The sequence below is a fragment of the Tyto alba genome, unplaced genomic scaffold (assembly GCF_018691265.1).
Source record: "Tyto alba isolate M040663 unplaced genomic scaffold, T.alba_DEE_v4.0 Super-Scaffold_42, whole genome shotgun sequence".
Taxonomy (NCBI): domain Eukaryota; kingdom Metazoa; phylum Chordata; class Aves; order Strigiformes; family Tytonidae; genus Tyto; species Tyto alba.
In genome coordinates this window covers 39,545,428-39,565,710 of record NW_024881318.1, presented here as the reverse complement: position 1 = coordinate 39,565,710, position 20,283 = coordinate 39,545,428, and the positions used below count along the sequence as shown (strand labels likewise).

Genomic DNA, 20,283 nt, shown 5'->3' with positions numbered 1-20,283 from the left:
GGACAAAATCTAGAACTACTAAAATAAATGAGTTAACCTCTCCAACTAATTTTTTACCATTTATATTACAATCAAAATCACTATTTTAAAGGCTGTACTATATAAGCCTAATAGACTGAAATCACTGAAATACTGATCTTAGAAAACCAGTAAGTCACACTGATAATAAGACTTGAAGGATTTTGCATGGCAACAACGGATGCAGCTTTTCTTGAAACATTTTATTTAGAGATTTCTCATATAAATCTTTCCAAACTCAATTTTTTATTTTAGTTACAAATCAGTATTTTTTTCCCTAATAAGCTTAAGTTAGACCTGTGTGCAATTTTTACTTTCATTGTTTTACTGGTATTTTCTATTCTGACTACTTTTAAAATCTTCATAATGAGAAATTAAGATACTGTTATAAAAGTACAAGTGGTTTCTGTATTAGGTAGAACACACATAACCTGTCAGATGCTACACTTACAAATGAAAACATTTAAATGTCTGTTAATTACTGTTCTTTGATCAAGTATCATCTCTTAATACTGTCTTTGATGTCTGCACACGTATGAAAAGTAGGAGTCAAGACAGAAATGACTGCTTCAGTTCAGTAAACATATTTAAATATTTACTATTCACATGGGTGATAGTTATGGTATACTAACCATATGACTAAATGAATGGTACACATCTCAGCTAAAAAATGAACACCAATAACGAAACAGAACCAAAATAACAATTACTTGAGATGAAATTAATCAAACCCCACAGGCTTATGTTCTGAAAACTATTTAAAATGGTTTTGTTCTGTTCTTATCATGTAACATGAGCATAGATCTAACTAAAAAGACTTCCAAATTCAAGGATGCCTAGTGTCTCCAATCAGAGAAAAGGTATGTGAGAGCTGCTGAATGCACACATACTAAGATGTAAACAGAAATTTACTGTGAAGCAGATACAAATTCTTCATCACACACATTACCAGAACAGTCAAAATAAAATCAACCAGAAGTTTGCCCTCACCAACTCAAGTGCCACACTGACTATAATGAGACTTGAGACTACAGCATTTTAAAAAGCCATGTTTTAACCTTAAGGAAAGAAAACTGAGATATTCTTGATAATAAAGCCAGTAATACAAAACTTATTTTGCTTGACTACAACATAATTTTAACAGCAAGAAAACTTCAAATCGAGGAAAAAGTATGTGCTAACATATGCAACACTGATGTATAATCTCCCTGGCTAGTGAAAGTCTGAGGAAGATGTATTAGTGCTGTCAACAGACTGTTATCATGTCCCACAGGATGGAACTCTCAGCAAGGCACGATCTGAACATGCTCAAGAAATCAGTACTTTACAGCAGAAATACAACTGTCATTTAAACCCGTTTCTTTTTTTGAAAGGTTTTTTTTTTTAATGGTAACAAGAAAACTAGTACATTTACCACATTGTTTTGGTGTCTGGTTAATTAGGCCTCTATTCCAAATCCATCCTGTTCTATTAATGTTACAGTCAAGAGACAGCAGAATGAGTTAGGAGGTTCTCTTAATGCTGTTTAACTTCAGAACTTCACAAAAGACCAGGATTCTTGTTATTTAACAAGTAACAGAAATAATGATAGGTAATCATTTTTTTTCCCCTGCAGAAACATCAGCTGTGTAACAACATAATAATCATTACATTTCTAATATTTATGCAAGATAGTAAAGTTGGTAATGGGAAATTTGGCTGTCATCAAAACACAGCCAACAATGAACATTATGATACATTCCCAAAAGGCATGCTCTGGCTGAAAGGCCTGAGTAAAGACTGCATTTCAACAAAATTTGGGATATTTTCTATAGCAGAATGGAAAAATGTTAGTCAAGAGAAAATATTAAGCATGTTAAGCACATAGCACATACTGCTTAACATCTCTGTTCTACAAACCTAGTGAATATGGATGCTACCTATACACATTTTGTTGCAGATGAGGCCTCCTTCACTAACCATTTGTCCCAACACAGTCTGTTTTAAGATTAATTTACTGAAAAATTAAGTTTCATACACTGCATTTATCTTGGCATATTAAACTCATTATAATAAGTTGTCTGCTTTTGCTTCCTACCATTTTTTCTCCACTAGCATTTGTAAATATCTGATGGAGGTTGTGACAGATCACATAAATGATCAACTGATACACTTCTGCAGAAGGTCAGACTGAACCTATGTTCGCTAAGAAAACAACAATTCTCTGAATAATCATGACAAGTATACAATACTTGTCAAATACACTGGGAACAGGGAGACTACCAGAGACTAAAAGGTTGAGACAGGATCAAAACAGAACCAAAGAAGAAAGACAACAGAAGATCATAGGAAAATAATTATTTACACCCATGTTCACCATTAAGTAATTTAAGACTGCTTTACATTTGGATCCTAATATACATGTTAAGGTACATCAAGTACAGATGCCACTAGAAGGAGATGTAGAATAAATCAACGAAAGAAATAGTAACAATTCACCCACACTGGATGTGATTAATTCAAAACATCCAAAAGAAATAAAGTAAAAACTTGAATCACCAATTGTAGATTGGTCACTGGCTTCTAAAATAGTCTTACTTTTAACCTCAGAAATTTCATACAGTTCTTAAAAGAAGTAAACAAAATTGATTCGAGTCAAATTGTCCACTTGGATTTGAAATGGATTTCAGCAAAGCTCCACACTAGGAGTTCTTAAAGAAACCCAACTGATGTATTTTAAGGGGAGAAAAAAATCTTACAGTTAAAGAACTGCTTTAATTATGAGAAATAATTTACAGCAATAAACGCTTAGTTTACTCTGTGGGAAAGAGTCACCTGTGGTGTCCCACATGTTCAAAAAATATAGAAAGGTAGGACGTTACTGTAGTAACAAAATTTTCTAATACTACTAAGCTATTCAGGATAATAAAGACAAAAGCCAATGCCAAATATTTACACCAGGTCCACATGGTATACAGTGTGACTGTATAATAAACTGTCACACAATATCCAGGTTAAACAATATAGGTTTTGTACATGTAGGAAGGCATTCTAACCTCACTTCACAAAAACAGCAAAGGCCTCCCTAACATCAAGAAATATAATCCAGGGATATAATAAAAGCTTTTCCAATTAAAAAAAAAAAATTAATGGCCTGGCAAAATAAACTTCAAAAAACTCTTCAGAGCAATACAACATGATGAAAGCAGAATGATGCATTCATCATTCATCAGAATGATGTATTCACTCATATTCAAATAGTCTTAACATTCGAAAACCATGATACAAAGCTGTGTATAGAGCAGAAACAGCTTGTGACTAATATTATAAAATTTCAAGCAAATTCCACCAGAATTTTCTCAAAGAAAAAAACCTAATTATTTCTAAGATTCAGAAAAAGGTCAAGAATGTATCAAGAGGTAAACACTCCACAAGAAAGACTTAAAAGAATGTATTCTGTCATTTGTGAAAAAAATTATCAAATTATTAGATTATGGGTGACTTTAAAAATCATACAAAATATATCTTGAGAATCTCATAATAAACACTTAAGAAATAAAGTTAGAATATTAACTCTGGAATGACAATCAGGAATACATCCAGGAGACATTGCATTCTATGATTTTTCTGTTTTAGAGATTATTACTACTTACACAAAATTTCAGGAATTAAACACTATGGGGTTTTTAATATTCAAGCTATTTTGGGCTCATGAAGATAATCATTGATTACCTATCTAGCTTACCCACCCACGCTAAGCAAAGTTTTGCATTTAAAAGGTATTATCATCTTAACTATTTTCCCTTCTCTGCTTAATCAAGGGAAATAGTGCTGGTAAAACTGAAATGCATAAGGACATCTCATTGACAAATCTATGGAGGAAACTAAGCAATAGAGTTTACAAACCATTGCGAGTAGATCGTTTCAAAGCCTTTCAAACTCACTTTAAGTCATAAATTGGCATTTGGAAAATGTCAGGAGTATAAATGTAAGATCTGGCACTCTTGTGAAGTTGGGAGGCCTGTTAACGAGAGTGACAGATTTATTATAATAGTTCCAAACAGCATATTCTAACTTAGAAACTTTTAGAGAACAATTTTTGTCCACCATTATACCTTCTTTAGCTCTATGATCTAAAGTTTAGTTGCATGGTCAGGAACAATGAAATAAAGCAGGACCAATACATTTCATTTTCACAGACAAAATGCAGAAGCTTCACAATTTTTCCTAGGATTTCGTTTCCAGGATCAAAATACCTTTGGTTTTATTTCTATTTTTAATGCCTTTATTGGAGAATGTAACTAAGAGTCTTGTTAAATACTGACACCGTTACTCAGTTTTTTCCTCAGGACTGATTTAATTGTGAAGTACCTTCTATTAGCAACAGCAAAAATAGTTACACTACTGCAGCTGCGTAGTGGCACAGTTCTGCTTAAAAAAAAACCTGCAATTTCCTTTAAAAGCGTCTGGAACAGAAACTTAATTTAAAACATGAAGAAGCAACTTTTATTATTCTAGAAGTGGACTCACTTATACTTCACATTTTGGAGAACTCTGATTTACTGTATCTAAAGCATCATGAGCTTGCTGAAGCTGTTCCTGTAACTGACAAATCCTTTGATCTTTTCCGAGTAACTGATCCTGAGGAGAGGCACAACTTTGCTGCAGTTGAATTTCACTTGCTTTAACAGTTTCAAAACATGAAGTTAAATCATTATAAAGCTATGAGGGGGGAGAAGAAAAATAACAGGATTGAAAAATAACTTTAATGCAGATAGCCATATAAATATAGGAGAGAAAGTCTAATTTAAGTAACACATTCACACAGATCACGCTCTCTTTTCTACATTTTGACAATTCTTTCATACTTGTCCTCCTGCCTCCTATCACGCTCCATTTATTTGACAGTAGTGATTAAAACAATCACTGAAACTTTAAGTTTGAAAGAAGTTTTTTCCAGAAAAACACAACTTACATTAGAATATTATTAGTTTCAGATGCTTCTTTATGGTATTTATAAATAGAAAGAGATACCTACAAATTAGGATTTATTTTACTATTTGATCAATTACAGAAAATACAAAAAAAAAAAATCTCATGATTAGAATAGGCAAAAAATTGAAACATCTGTCCAGGGAATTAAATTAAAAGAGTAAGAGTACCAGATACCATATCTGTATTTTATGGAAAATTCTGATCTCTAATGTCTACTGCATTTTGTATGAAAGTAAAATAGTTAAATAATTATTCTGTGGGAATTTTTTTTACATTAACTATGAAACCTTGAGATGATATTAGAAGAACTTATCCCTGGCTGTTGCTCAACTGTTCTTGCTGAAACCAGAATATTGTATATATTCTGCAATCACTGTAGAAGAGATTCCATAAACACAAAGAATTTCTAGAACTACATCCATGTAAGAACGAGTAGTACATGCCATCTAACTGACAAAAAGAACTTATTCTGCAAGAAAAAGAAAGGGAACTTAACAACCAACTCATCCCTCCATTTTTTCCCTTCTCTTTCAATATAAACATCTGAAAACCATTTAAAACAGAACTAACTTTTTATTAAAAATTATAAAAAACAGTTTAAAAATAAGCCTCTAGGTGAAAAAACAACAGTATAGAATCTGAAGGAAATATATGACTCTACAGCTTTAAGCATACATTGCGCTCTGTCTTCATTTCAGTCCTTTATTCCTTTGATTGTCTTTTTTTTAAAATAAACAAAATTCCCTCCAACTGCTTATTCTACCATAAAATAGTCTATAGAAGGCACATATGTATTTCTGCAGCTGACAGTTTTCTTTGGAAAATCCAATTCTGCCATTCCATGCAAAAGAAACTAAATAAATATGAAAATCAGAATTTCCAAATCTAATCAATAATGTTTATAAGTACAAGGAACTGACATAAGACATTTTACTTGTAAAAACATTTTGCTCTTCATTTTACTCTTTGTCTTGTCAGCTTTACTTAAATGACACACTTCTTTCTCCCCTTCATCTGCTTATATAACTCAGAAGTTAAACCCTTTGGAAAACAATCACAACTTTTAGATTTGGAAACTGTCTACCTAACACTTTGTGAGAAATTTGGAAACAATGATCTCCCTTTCTTTCCTTCATCCTATCATTTTCTGCTCCCATGGGCTCTCAAAATCAACTTAGGACAAAGTAAATTATTTCTTGCCTATTTCCAAAGCAGATCAGACATCATGTCTCCCACACAAAAATGATTCAAAGTCCACATAGCCTGATATTTCAAATGATTCCAAGTCTTAAAATTTTGCAGGGATATTTCTTTGCCTACTGAATCTTTCTTACATATTTAAGAAAACTTGTATCTCTAGAAATGCAAGTTCAAGATTAGACATTTTCTTATGGAAATCAGTAAGCATCTCACAGGAAGATAAACTTCATTTATCAAAACCATGCATTTTTAGATAATGTCCTTCCAAATGAATGGAACAACAAGACACAGTTACTTCCAGCTATAACTACATAAGCTCATTAACTAGATCATACTGGTATGACAATTTGCTGGTTTTATGACTAGCAGCACTTAAGTGGTTATAATTATAGTATCTGAAAGGTAACATCCTAGCAAGATGAATAGAGAACATCAAAAATATGATGTTTTTTTCTAGCTGGCAGCCACATCCCCTAATGTAGCTAATGGGTGTTTTTGGTAGTCGGCATTTGTCAGGACAAGACAAATAGCATGTCTTTTTACTTGTATAAACTTTTCCAACCCTTCCTGCTTTGAGAGCAGCAATAACAAAACATATATTTCAAGTATAAAACTAGCTAAATGCTATGTGCAAAAAACCACATTCGCACCATTCATTTTTTTACACTGAGGTTTATGGGTTTTTTTAAACAACACCAATGTACTAGTTTATAGGACTCAGGTTTGTTTGTTTGTTTGTTTTTTTCTAAGGTATTTAAGATCATGAAATTTCAAAATGACAATTAGCTGTCTGAAAAGAAATGGTTTTATCTATTGTCCACAGATAACTAGAACAGCTTTCAACCTTGCACTTGGCTCCTTATCTTTTCTTTTATGGCCATGCACATCCACCAATTTTGTGGATTAAATATATGCTTAATGTTTACATTACATTACTTTGGGGTTTCCTGCTCACTTCTGACCCTGTTTTAAAAGAGGCGCCACATTGAAACACATTACAGTAAGCACATTCCAGAACATACAGAATTGCACAACACAGTGAAACAGATACACCATTAATAACGATACAGAAAGTCAGGTGTAGAGACAAGACATAACACAAAGATGAGAAGACTAGAGATGGAACATTGCATAGAAAATCCAAAAGAAAGACAAAAATATTGTAGATTATTTATCTGAGAACTAGCAAGCTTCACAAAAAAAAGAGGACATCAGTGAGTGATTATACCCTACATGAATGTCAAAAAGACATCAGATTTACCCAGGAAATTATTTAATCTCCAAGAAGAGATATATTAAAAAAAAATGTTTAAAAGATAGAAAGAAAAAGGAAAATATTTAGAATAATTCTTTATACATTTAATGAAATTTGGTACTTGGAAAAAATAAGGCAATAGCCAGAGACACAAGACTGTGCTCTGCAAATACTGTTGCACTGACTGTATTTTGAGAATTTATTTCTAATGCCTTAGAACTCTCTCTGACTGGAAACACAGACTGTTACAGGTGAAGATACTTAAAACCAAATAAAATGTTATTTAAATGATCTGAAATCAGTACATTGTAATAAATTTAGTCTACATAACAGAAGAGCATTATTTATCAGTCAGGAAGGAAGAGTAACTTAGCTGAATTACAAAAAATAAAGTATCCCATATTTCTCAGCTACCCTAACAATTTCTTATAATGATTTAACTGATTTTACCAGCAAACAATTTTTGCTAGATCTTTCAAGAGTTAAAACAGAAAACTTCATTAGAACAACAGGTTAGCTTAATGTTATCAAGTAATCTAAAAAATGACAGACCAAATCTAGAACTTCCAGGAGAACCAAAAAATGTGCTCACATGTGACACAAAATATTTAACAGTCTGATAATGGTGGGATGAGATAAAGTACTGACATACAGTAAATATGTGTAATGACAAAATTAAGTTAGGTCTGACCAAGGAAAGCTGATGAATTCCAACAACACGTAGTAAAACTAAATAATTAACCCATGCTATTTATTGTTTTGTATGTTTGCCAGAATCATAGTGCAACTAGAAAAAAAATGCAGAGTGAAATAGTTGCTTGAAGGAAAGCAAACTATCTCCAAACACTGACACCATGAGAAGGACTAAAAAAGGCAACTGCAAGCACAAAATTAACCACAACAACCAAAAACTTATCAGACACTATCCTATTTTTATCTATTTTCTGGTGCACTTAATGCAGAATTCTGCAATGCCTCGTAATTGAAAACTGTTACTGTGTTTTCTAATTATGTCAAAAATCTAACTATTGAGCAATGCTTTTTTTCATCACAGACATGTATTGTACCACTACGAACAGTATGCTGTATTTGAGAGCAGAGTCCCAGAACAGGAATTATGATTTCCTATTTGAGGGCAACAGTATTTCTACTTCACTAAAAGGGCCTTCCACTAAGAGATTTTTAATCAGTATGATTAACAAAGAACCTAAAGGCCACATCTGATCAAGGGAAAGCACTGCCTTATAAAAACAAAGGCCCTAAATTGTAAATTTCAGGAAACTGTGATAGGCTGGCTAAGGAGTTCAGAATCTCTTCTTGTCTTATTATCCCTAGTATTGATTGAAGTCTCTCCACCTTGAAATTGTTGGTGAGGTCAAATCTATTGAGTCTCATTAAATCCAGCACAGGAATTAAGTCCCTGGAACATTTAGGACCACTAAAACAGCTGCTATACATTTTAGAAAAATATTCCCTATCCTTGAGAATGAGAACTACAGCCGCAATATGAAATAGATATCAATTTGTTTCCATAAATGCTCTAACATAAAGGAGTTATTGTAGAACACAGTACCCTTAAAACTTGTACTTAAAGAAAAAAAAGGTAGTAGCACCTCAAGTCAACGCAACTTGATAAAACAGATCTTCACATGTGTATGGTACCCACTACAGCTAGACTTGAAAGAGAATTTGTGGCCCTCAATGGATTTACCTATAACCCAGTGCAAGTTCATGCCCTTGATCTGGTTTACCAGAAATGTTTTTTCTTTTATTCCATCTACTGTTTCGTACTACATTAACATCAGCACAAAGAATGATTCTTCCTAAATGGTAGACTGTTAAGATGAACTTAGAATATGTGAGTCAACCACACTGCCTGAGCTATAGCATATACTGCCTATCTGACCACTACCAGAAAGGTCATTGATCTTGCTATAAGGGAAAATATATCATAGGATGCACACACTGATAGGCTCAACGCCATCTGGAGCAGTAGGAAAACATTCCTTCGTTAATATGTTTATGGAATAGCTGACACATCCTTATCTAGCTGTCGCAGCCTGCATATTATTAATGCGTGGAAGACAAACAGAAAACACATTTGTCTGCAATAGTTTGCCCTTCTCATTCAAGGGAAAAATAGGCATTTGTATTATTTCTATAGATGCTGAGTATTCCAAAGGCCTTCTGTAACTTCAGTAGGACTGTGTATCCTGTGATTTGGAAAATGCATGTTACTTTAAAGCAATTAGACTTGGGGATTTTATAAATTTCTTCTGATCTAAAGTATAGAACAGGATTGTCATGATAAAAGGAACTCCATTTCCTCTCCAAAGTTCTCTCAACGCAATTTGACAGATGTATATTAGATCTATTCCACTCTGACTTAGGGAACATAACTTCTTTTTTCATACTTTTTTTTTAACCTTTTTTTTACAAAAAACAAAATGAACAGATTTTTTTCCAGGTGCATTAGATATTTTGGTATTTTACAAAAAGACAGTTTATCAGTTCTACAATAGTGACGTTAGAATATTTGAGTTGCTTTTGCTGGTTTAAGAGGCAAAACTTATTCCTCCATGATGGAAAAATACTGAATTCAGCACGTCAAGACCAGCAAATTTTAGGGTCATCAGAGTTAGAAGTATTTGGCAGCTATCAAAAAGAAGGGCTCACCTTCCAAACCACACTATTCTTGTTCCTGTTGTACGATCAGCTAAGCAGAAGTCTTAAGTCCTGCTAAGACAGATCAAGAACTGTGAACCAGCTTTCTGAAGCAATCCTGAATTTTGAGCCAAGCCCTGTTTAGAATTGTCTTGCCCCTATATCTATATAAGTATACCCATCAATTTTGCATAATACATAAGTAACTTATAATACCAAAACTATTTTTCATATGACAGATTAAACTCTTTCCCAAATTGAAGTAATACTGGCAAAATTTCTGTTATGCAAGGCAAAGTGACCTTTATAAAAGGTTTTGTCAAGCTTTAAAACAATCTCATGAAAATCCAGTTTTATTTTCTTTCATCTGTTGTAGAGCTAGTCTGGAAGAATATGCCCTAAAAACACCAATGAAGAGAGTTCATATTATCTTCAACTTGTGCCATTTTTTGGGGCATTACGGAGAATGAAAAATTAAAGAAATAGCAACTCCTGATACTTACATTTTGTATTAAAAAAAAAAAAAAATCTGTAATGTAATTTGTCTTGTCCCAGATAGGCAGAACTCCCCGTGCCTTGTACATGTTCTTAACAACAGTGACAGAAGTCTACCTGCAGCTTGGCTGGGCTAGTATTATAGTGAATAAAAGACTTAATGTCTATTGTCACTGCAGTCAATGATAAACTTGTGCAGAGCTAAGTACACAAACATGTGCTGGGCACTCTGTGCTATGAAATGTTAACCAAACACATCTTCAGAATCCTGTACTGATTCTGACTTAGGTCTAGCTTCACAACTCTACCACAAACTACATACTCTAAGTAAGATGATAAAGGGAAACGCTGTTTTTTTTGAAAAAGCACTGACAGCACACAATTTGAGAAAACAGTTCCAAAATTGGTAGAAGGTATGCGAAAGTTGTATATATAACTTCTTCCTTGTTTTCTTCCTTCTCAGTGTTTCTAGAAAGGAAGAAAACATATTTCCTGTATTTCTTACAGACAGCCATAAAATTTGTTACACTCGAAGTTCTGAGCGGTGCACATGTGACATCTCTTTACAGTTAGCATTTTTCCTAGCATTCATCAAAAATACAAACATATTCTGTAAATATAAATATAGTTAAAGGTTTTTGAATTAGTCACCCATTTAAAAAGCTATTATGGCAACAATTTTTCCAGCTAATTTTGATAGAGCAGGTTTTTGCATCTTAAACCAGTAAAATTGTTTGACATTCATACAAATATATTACAAGTGAAAGCAATTTCTTCTAAATTATCAAAACCTTGAAAATTCAGTAATTGAAAGCTCTAGGAGAGGAAGAAGAAGAAAAACATAGACAACAAAATCACCTAAAGAAATCTATATGCTTGGCAATTCACTCTTATATTTCTTCAGATGCAACTAACTCTTATTTTCTAAGGCTCACCAATTCTACAAAAGCAAGGGCCCTTATATGCTGGGATGTAATTAGGCCAATAAACTGCACTGTCAACCGTATTTTGGTAATGACAAAGATCCAGAAATCTAAGGGATGCAACATTACACAGCGCTTTGAGTACTCTGTCCATTGACATTGTATAGATAGATATTAAAATGAAACCTGTGATCATAAAGCAAAATTACATACTTTTTGATATGATGTTGTTTCAGTTGTGTGAGCATCTTCTTGGTCTTTCAGTACTTTTTGTGTATCAGTATTGAGAGCCTGAAGCTGCTTTATCAGCTCAGCCTGCTGTGCTGTATGTTCAGCATTCTGTCTGTAAAGATTCTGCAGCTCCTGTAACTCCTTCCTGTGCAAAACAACCAAGAGAAATTAAGAAAAAGAACAACAATGACCTCCATTAAGCAATCGTGTTCAAATAATTTTATTGTAGATAATGAGCTTCATATTTTCAGTTATTTTTCTGTCAATTGTCTTATAAACACTAGAAGTTACATATAAAATATTTATCACATACTTTTGTGAAATATCTACAAAACAGTTAATTTTCAAAACGGAATGCCTTTCAATTTCTCTCTAATGCTCTAAAATATATGGATTTTCACTACTGCATCACTTTCTAATCAATATTCAGTTAACTCTTTAGCAGTAAGTGTCAAAATGTAAAATATTTAGAACACATGCATTGTAAAAATAAGGTTTTGGGTTTTTTTTTAACTAGAGCTATTAAAAAAGATAAAAGTTTTTCTTAACTTGCAGAGTATGTGTAAAACAAGTCTCCTTTCTGAAATGCACCTACTCCCTAGACACACAAAGGGTGCCTGCTGATAAATTACTTTTTGTCTGCAGGTACAGCATACAGCAACAACCATAAGCAAAGTAAGTAAACTTTGGTGTGTATTACATAACATAAGAATAAAATCTCTATAAACACAATAATAGGAATTGTGTTGTACTGCAACCATAGGTATATCTAGTATAATCAGTGTACTTCAGAATTTTACTGTACTGATAGATCTTACAAATCAGGGCAGAAATTAATATCAGTAACTAATTTATTACCAGCAATGCTTAAAAACTTGGAATATTTTCAGTAACACGTTAAACATTTAAGTGACTCCATTAATCCCTTTTTATATGCTTTCTACTTAATTTCTCGTTTAGTTCACAAACACAATCCACACTACTATTACATACAGATACTGAAATATAAGTTTACCACTACAACTAATTTTTTTCTTTACTTCCTCAAAGAATTTTCTCAGTGACCTCCAACACACATATCGCTTTTCAGTGCCTAGAATTATCACTAACAACAAGAGTTATCAATACATTTTTATAATACAGCTGGAGATGCCCAGGTAAAGGTTAGAGTACAAAAGGTAAGCAGTAATACCAAATTTGTTGTGTTTTCCTGAGAAACTGTAGAATGATAAAGAAACCATTTTAAGGGAACTTTCCAAAAAACATTTCTTAAGATCTGTGTCGCTATTTAATATGTTGATTATTCACTAAAGCTACAACATCTAAATAATTATATAAAAAGTGAAATTATATGTACCACAATAGCACATTCAGATAATTTAATGTTGTTTAAAAAGCACTGTTTAAAAAAGCCTGTTAACAGGTGAATACTGGAGAAAGCTTAAAGACATTTAACATGTTTGCTCATGTTAAACTCAAGGATTTTTAAATACAAGGAAACTCAGTCACAGTTCCGTTACATCACATTTTTAAAATCAAACTTTATTTCTTCATACACATATGATAACTTGATTTTTTTTTTCTTTTTTTTTTTTTGCGTAAGAAGTTATATGAACCAAAATAGTTGCAATCTGAAAAATTTCTGCAACAGAGCAACACACAAACACTGTATTTAACTTGCAGTTGTACATTACAGCTGGTTTTATCCTCTTTAGTGAATGATGCACTATTTTTACATAGCAGATTTTACACAGGAAAGAGGAAATTATGCTCAATCTTACCAGGAATTATTCAGCACCAATGGTGCAATACAAATAAACACACAGAATGAAGCACATTTGATAACACGGGCCAATTTGTTGAGGGGAGCTTTAAACTAGAAATGGTAAGGGAGATATCTTGACCATGTAACATGTGAGAGCTGTGGTCTGGGCGAGCAAGCGAAGGGCACAGGTTGGTGTGGACAGGAAAGACCTTGCGATGAACAATACAAGGCTCATGGAGGAACATCTCAAGCATATGCACATAAATAAGGGAGTTCTGACAGGACCGCAGTATGGGGGAGGCTCTCAAGTTTTCATGGAAAATAAACACAACTAGGTGCCCATCTGAAGTTGCTGTTTAATTGCACATAGCACAGCCCCATGGAGGATGACAGAATGAATCAGAAATCTGCCTGCAGTTGCAGGGCTCACTGGGATCATGGAGACAAGGTGAGATAACTCATATGACTGTAGTGCTGCCCTGCATGTATAGAGGCTCTTTAAGAATGACCAGCTGGGATGGCAAAAAGCTGCCCTTTATGTGAAAGAGTAGTGTAAATGGAGAACGCTCTGCCTTAAGATGGGCAATGAGCCAGCTGAGCGTGTGTGGGTCAGGTGCAGGCAGACCAATGCAGATGACATGGTGGCTTTCTGTTGATCCTTTCTGATCAGGAAGAACAATGAAGTCCTCTTCAGAAAACTGGAAGAAGACTCATGTTTGCAGGCCCTTGTCTTCATGGGAGACTTGAATCACTCCGGTATATGTTGGCAGAACAACACAGCAATGCACAAGCAATATGGGAGGTTTCTGGAATGCCCTGATGATAACTTCTTGCCACAAGCAATCAGCAGGCTGATAAGGGGAGACACAGTGCTGGACCTCATAACTACAAACAAGGAAGAACTGGTCAGGAATGTAAAGGTCAGAGGCAGCCTTGTCTGCAGCAACCTTGATATGATGGGAGTTCAGGATTCTGAGAGGAGGGAGAAAGGCAAAAAGCAGGATCACAATCCTGGATTTCAGGAGCACAGACTTAGGCATTTTCAGGGACATATTCAGAATAATCCAGCAGAATACTGGCCTGGAGAGAAGAAGGAACCATGACAGATGGTTGATTATTAAGGATCACCTCCTCCAAGATCAACAGTGGTCCGATCCAGTGAGCAAGAACTCAAGAAAAGGTAGCAGGAGGCTTGCATGGATGAACACAGCTCTCCTCTGACTAAACTCACATGTAAAAGGAAGGATACAAGATGTACAAGCAGGGACAGGAGACCAGAAGGAATCTGAAGACATTGTTTAAGCATACAGTGATAGGGTTAGGAAAGCCAAAATCTGTGGGGAGTTGAATATGGGGAGGAGCATGAAGGGCAACAAGAGGCTTCTGTAAGTACATTGGCAGCAAAATGAAGACAAGGGTTAAAGTGGGCTCAGGGCTCACTGCTAAGCACAGCAGAGGCTGTGGTAGCAAAGAACATAAAGACCACCAAAGCACTCAATGCCTTCCTCAGCTCTCTCTTTAAAGGTAACACTTGCCTCCAGCAACCTCAAGTCCCTGTGACTCAGTCTCAGTGGAGAAGGATCAGATCAGGGAACATTTAAACAAACTGGACATACATATGTCCATGGGACTTGACATGATGCACCTATGAGTGCTAAGAGAGGGGAGGTTCCAAAGGACGGGAAGAAATCATGGCACTCCTATTTTCAGGAAGGATCTGGGAAACTAGAGCAGTCAGCTCCACCTCAATCCCTGAGAAGGCAGTGGACCATATAAAGGAAAATATCATTAGGAGCAGTCATCATGAATTTATAAAGGGAAAACGGTGCCTAATTGACCTGACAGCAATCTCTGATAAAATGAGTAGTTCAAAAGATGAGAGGAGAGCAGTGGGTGCTGTCTATCTTGACTGTAGTAAGGCTTTTGACACTGTCTCCCATAAAATGCTCATAGTTGGACTGATGAGGTGTAGGCTAGGTAAGTAGAGAGTAAGGTGGACTTGAACCTGGATGAACTACTGGGCTAAGAGACTTGTGATCAGCAGCCCAAAGTCCAGCTGGAGGCCAGGTACCAGTAGAATATCCTAGGGGCTAAAACTGGGGCCAATACAAAATCTTCATGAATGTCCTGGACAATGGGACATAGTGCACCATAGGAAGTTTGCCAATGACACAAAACTGGGGGCAGTGGTTATTTCACCAGCTGTTTGTGCTGCCATTCAGAGGGACCCCAACAGACTGGACGAATGGGCTGACAGGAACCTCGTGAAGTTCAACAATGGGAAGAGCAAATTACTTCCCCTGGGGAGTAATAAACCCATGTACTAGCAAAGGCTGAGGGCTGATCAGCTGGAAAGCAGCCTGTCAGAAAATATCCTGGGGATCATGGGGGACACCACGTTGACCATGAGCAAGTAATGTGCCCTTGTGGCAAAAGCCAATGACATCCTGAGGTCCACTGACAAAAGTGCTGCCAGCCTGGGAAAGGAGGTGATCCTTCCCCTCTATTCAGAAATGGTAAGACACATCTCAGTGCTGTGTCTAGTTCTGGGCTCCCCAGTTCAAGACAGACACGGATATACTGGAGAAAATCCAGTGAAAGACTGCAAAGATGATGAAAGGATTGGAATATCTGCTATACATAGAGAGGCTGGGAAAGCTAGGACTGTTCAGACTTAAGAAGGGAAAGCTCAGGGGGATATTATCAATATATATAAATACCTAATGGGAGCCTATAAAGAAGATGCAGACAGACTCTTCTCAGTGGTGCCCAGCCACAGGAAAAAGGCAATAGGCACAAAAAACTCCATATGAAATTCAGTTATACACAGGAAAAATGTTTTTATCCTCTACGAGTGGTCAAACACCACAACAGGCTACCCAGAGATGTGGCAGAGTCTCCATTCTTGGACATACTCAAACTCCATTAGACACCATCCCAGGTAGCCTGCTGTAGCTGATAGTTCTCAAGCGCAGGGCTGGACATGATGGAGCAGCAGGACTACACAGTCTCCAGAGGTGTCTGTCAGTCTCAGCCACTCAGTGATTCTGTGTGATTCTGTCAGCGATTTGTTTGCAGCATGCTCAAAAAGAATATAGAACAACCCCATGACAACCAGAAAAAGTTACAAGATAAAAATTAATTTCTGATCAAAATATTTTGTAATATGCTTACTAAAATTGGCAAACTGCTAAGCTCTCTACAAGAGAGACACCTTTCTGTCACTGCAGCAGGATAAGGATGTCAAGTCTTAAGTAAAACGATACTCTCGGGTAAGCATGTAACAGAAGTAATAAAAAATTGTAAATTGGATGTAACAAAGGTAAAGAGTGGCATTTAAAATATATGTGCCTATATACACACATATACATACATATGTATATATGCATCCATACATACATAAGTAGAAATATATGCATTTACACAAAATACATAAATTATATGTGGATGTCTACGTGTACACATACAAGTGGGATATATGTGTACAAATATAAGCACATACTGATAGAATATTTTGAGATACTGTACACTCTAAACAAATACAAATTTAAGAAAAAAGTCACCATCAGCAACACTAATCAAAACAATATTCTCTCAGTTTAGCATCAGAATTGAAACACCTACTAGATCTATTTATTTTTTGCCCACCATCCCCACCCTCCCCATAAACAAACACACCATGATACACTGAGAGTATTTAACTGCATTTAACACTGAAGTCACCAGATATTACTATGAAAAAAATCCACCCCTCTGTCTCTAATATAACACCTTGTCCTGGTTTTGAGTGGCAGGGTTTTTCAGTAGCAGGGGACAGGAGTACAGCGGTGGACCCCTGTGAGAAGCTTCTTGAAGCTCCCCTGGCTGCAAGTCAGATCTATCTCTGAACCAAAGCCAAGTCAATTGGCTGTGCCTCTGTGATAACATATTTAAGAAGGGACTTGGGAAGAGGAGCTGGACTTGTGGCAGCTGTGTGAACACCAAGGTCAGTGGAGGAAGAGAGGAAGAAAGGAGGAGGGAGGTGTGCCAGAGTAGAGACCCCCCTGTATCCTGTGGTGAGATGGCAGGGCGGCCCCCCCTGCCACCCATGGAGGTCTATGGTGGAGCAGATGCCAACCTGCAGTCTGTGGGGTGTGCCACACCTTCTCAGGTGACTGACTCTGAAGGAGGCTGACACCCTGTGGGAAGCAGCAGTCCCTGCTGTTGCAGTTTGGCTATGGCAGGACTGCTACATGCAGGGGTTGTCCCATGCTGGAGCAGCTCAGGAAGGGCTGTATTCCATGGGAGGGACTTAAGTTGAAGAAAAGTTGTGGAGGACTGTCTCCTGTGAGAGGGGGACCACACTGGAGCAGGGTGAAGAAGTTCCAGAAGCTCATCTCCCCACCTCCAAGATGGAGGAAGCAGCATCACTGCCAGCACCCCCCATTCCCTGCCCCCTGAGCCACTGAGGGGGGGAGGTAGAGCAAAGCTGAGCCCGGGGAAGAAGGGAGGGGTGGGGGGAAGGTGTTCTCAAGATGTAGCAATGCTTCTCACTGTCCCACTCTGCCATTTCAGTACTGTTGTTGTTAGTGTCTGTATTTAATTTATGTTCTTTTTTCTCTTCCCCTAATGAGTCTGTCTTTTGCCCATGACTGTAATGGGTAAGTCATCCTTCCCTGTCTTATCTTGAAGCCCAAGTCTGGCTTATTTTCTCCTTCTCAGTGCTGTGTGGAAGGGGGAAGTGAGTGGCTGCATGATGCTCAGTTGTCCTCTGAGCTCAAGTCATCAAGTCTTTTACTTTATTTTCTCTACTTCAGCACTGGGAAGGGAAGGAGAGAGAGAGAGAGAGAGCGTGTGTGATGTCCAGTTGCTTTCTGAGCTCAAACCATAAAATGCTTTAAGACCAATACAATGGGAAACCAAGAAATTTACAGGAAGTGAGATGCACTTGTCAAGTCACAAGAAAGAGCCTGATATGAAAAGCAGTTTTTTCTCAAGTCAAAACAGAAGAGCATATCTAAATTATTTCAACCACTAAGTAAGATTACAAAAACCTTACTAGATTTTGCTTTTAACATTGCGAGGTTGACACTACATGAAGGCACTACAAACGAGACTGCAGCAAAACTCAAAGATTTGACACTTTGTCCTGTCAATAACAATATTTAAGATTCACACAATTGTTTAGGGTAGAAACAGCCTTGGTGCTCACGTTTGGCCAGAGCATGAACTAAAGTTTCTTCCTGTCCTTAATGGATAACATTAAATAGAACCTTTAAACTGTTGTATGTGCAGGAAATAAGAGTAAACTGTGCCTTCCCTGGGATGTAAATGGAGTAGCTACTGACATTCCAGAAGCTATATAACTGTGCTGCAAATACAGTTAATGTTCATCATACCCACCACTTCAACTGATGTTGGCTTTGTTTCACCACCACAGTTTTGGTGAATACACTGTGATTCTGAGTACCTCAGCCACTCCTGTTACCAAGGGAATATAAAATGGTTTGGGGTAATTCAGAAAATCTCCAGATTCCATTACCTGTAGTTTAGAAATACAACACAGTGACAGGCACTATGAATTATGGCTTCTCAGGGGAATGACATAGATACTATGAAATGCTTTACAGCACACAGCAAAGAATAAACTGAAAATCCCAGAGCAGCAAAGTAAGGGTTGAATAGAAATCCGACTGCCCCATAATTTACAGCATGGAGGTAAACAGCAACAGCAGCTGAAGGGGATGGGGGCGGGGAAAGAAGTAAAAAAAAAAAAAAAAACAAACAAAAAAACCCCATGCAATATTGTTACAAAATAAGTGGCTATAAAATGATCAGGGATAGATTTGGACCAAAAACTAATCAAAGAAATGAAGTGGTGGCACACACTTCCAGTGAGAACAAAGGGGCAAGAAATTCTAATTTGTTTTAGAACACAACTTATAGTTGTAAACAGTTTAATATTTCTAGGATACCTGTGACAGCAAGGCTCAAGTCTCAGTGAGTCATGCAAACCTCTCCAGTTTGGTGCTCCAACAGAGCTCTGTGCCAGTGAGACACAGACCACCAAGTGCTCAGCAGCAGATACGAAGTTCTAAATTCTGATATTTAGTATAATTTAAAAATAAATAAATAAATAAATTGCAGAGATGCATTGGAGTTAATCAGAAACAAACTGCAAGATTTAACGTTCAAGAACATGAAAAAGGAAAGTCTATGACGGACTCTAAATTGATCTAGAAAATCTGTACTGAATATAATCATGAAAAACAGAACAAGAAAATTAATTTCACAGCTACTTCAGGAGTTTGAAATTAAACCCAGTAAGATCAAGAGTGCTTTGCAAAAATAAAGCCAGCAGAGGAAGGCTTCCTGAAGACATCCGTTGTGCAGGACGTATCCTGTAAATACCGTCCATTTACTTCTCTCAGAAAATTTATCTTCCACACCTCAGAAGTATGTGACAGACTTTTACTGACACTGGGTGGGATTTTCAAAAACACCTGCTACTCTATTGGGCCAGAGTTAGACTCGAGTACTACTACAAAATTTTGGTCACTGATAATTCGCTGAAGAAGACTGCCCCTTTAAAAAAAAACAGTTCTCTTAGGGTCTACAGACATAGTTACTATTAAATTGAAAAAAATCTCTTGCAAACAAAGTGTCAGATATACATAACAGAGCAAGAAGTTATGATTGCACAAGAAACAGAGCACCAGACCAGTTTGCACACAGACCCTTAGAGACTTTCTTTTCCAATTGATTTTAGCACCTACTGT

General features: G+C 36.3%; 1 protein-coding gene across 6 annotated transcripts in view; it reads right to left on the bottom strand.

Moving 5' to 3' along the window:
* CNTLN (centlein) overlaps nucleotides 1-20,283 on the bottom strand; it is a 199,421-nt gene that overhangs the window by 123,083 nt on the left and 56,055 nt on the right. For all 6 annotated transcript variants that reach the window (XM_042804806.1, XM_042804808.1, XM_042804807.1 and 3 more), the window contains one exon: nucleotides 11,743-11,905. In XM_042804806.1, the coding sequence (XP_042660740.1) occupies nucleotides 11,743-11,905 (163 nt within the window). The remainder of the gene's footprint in view (nucleotides 1-11,742; nucleotides 11,906-20,283) is intronic.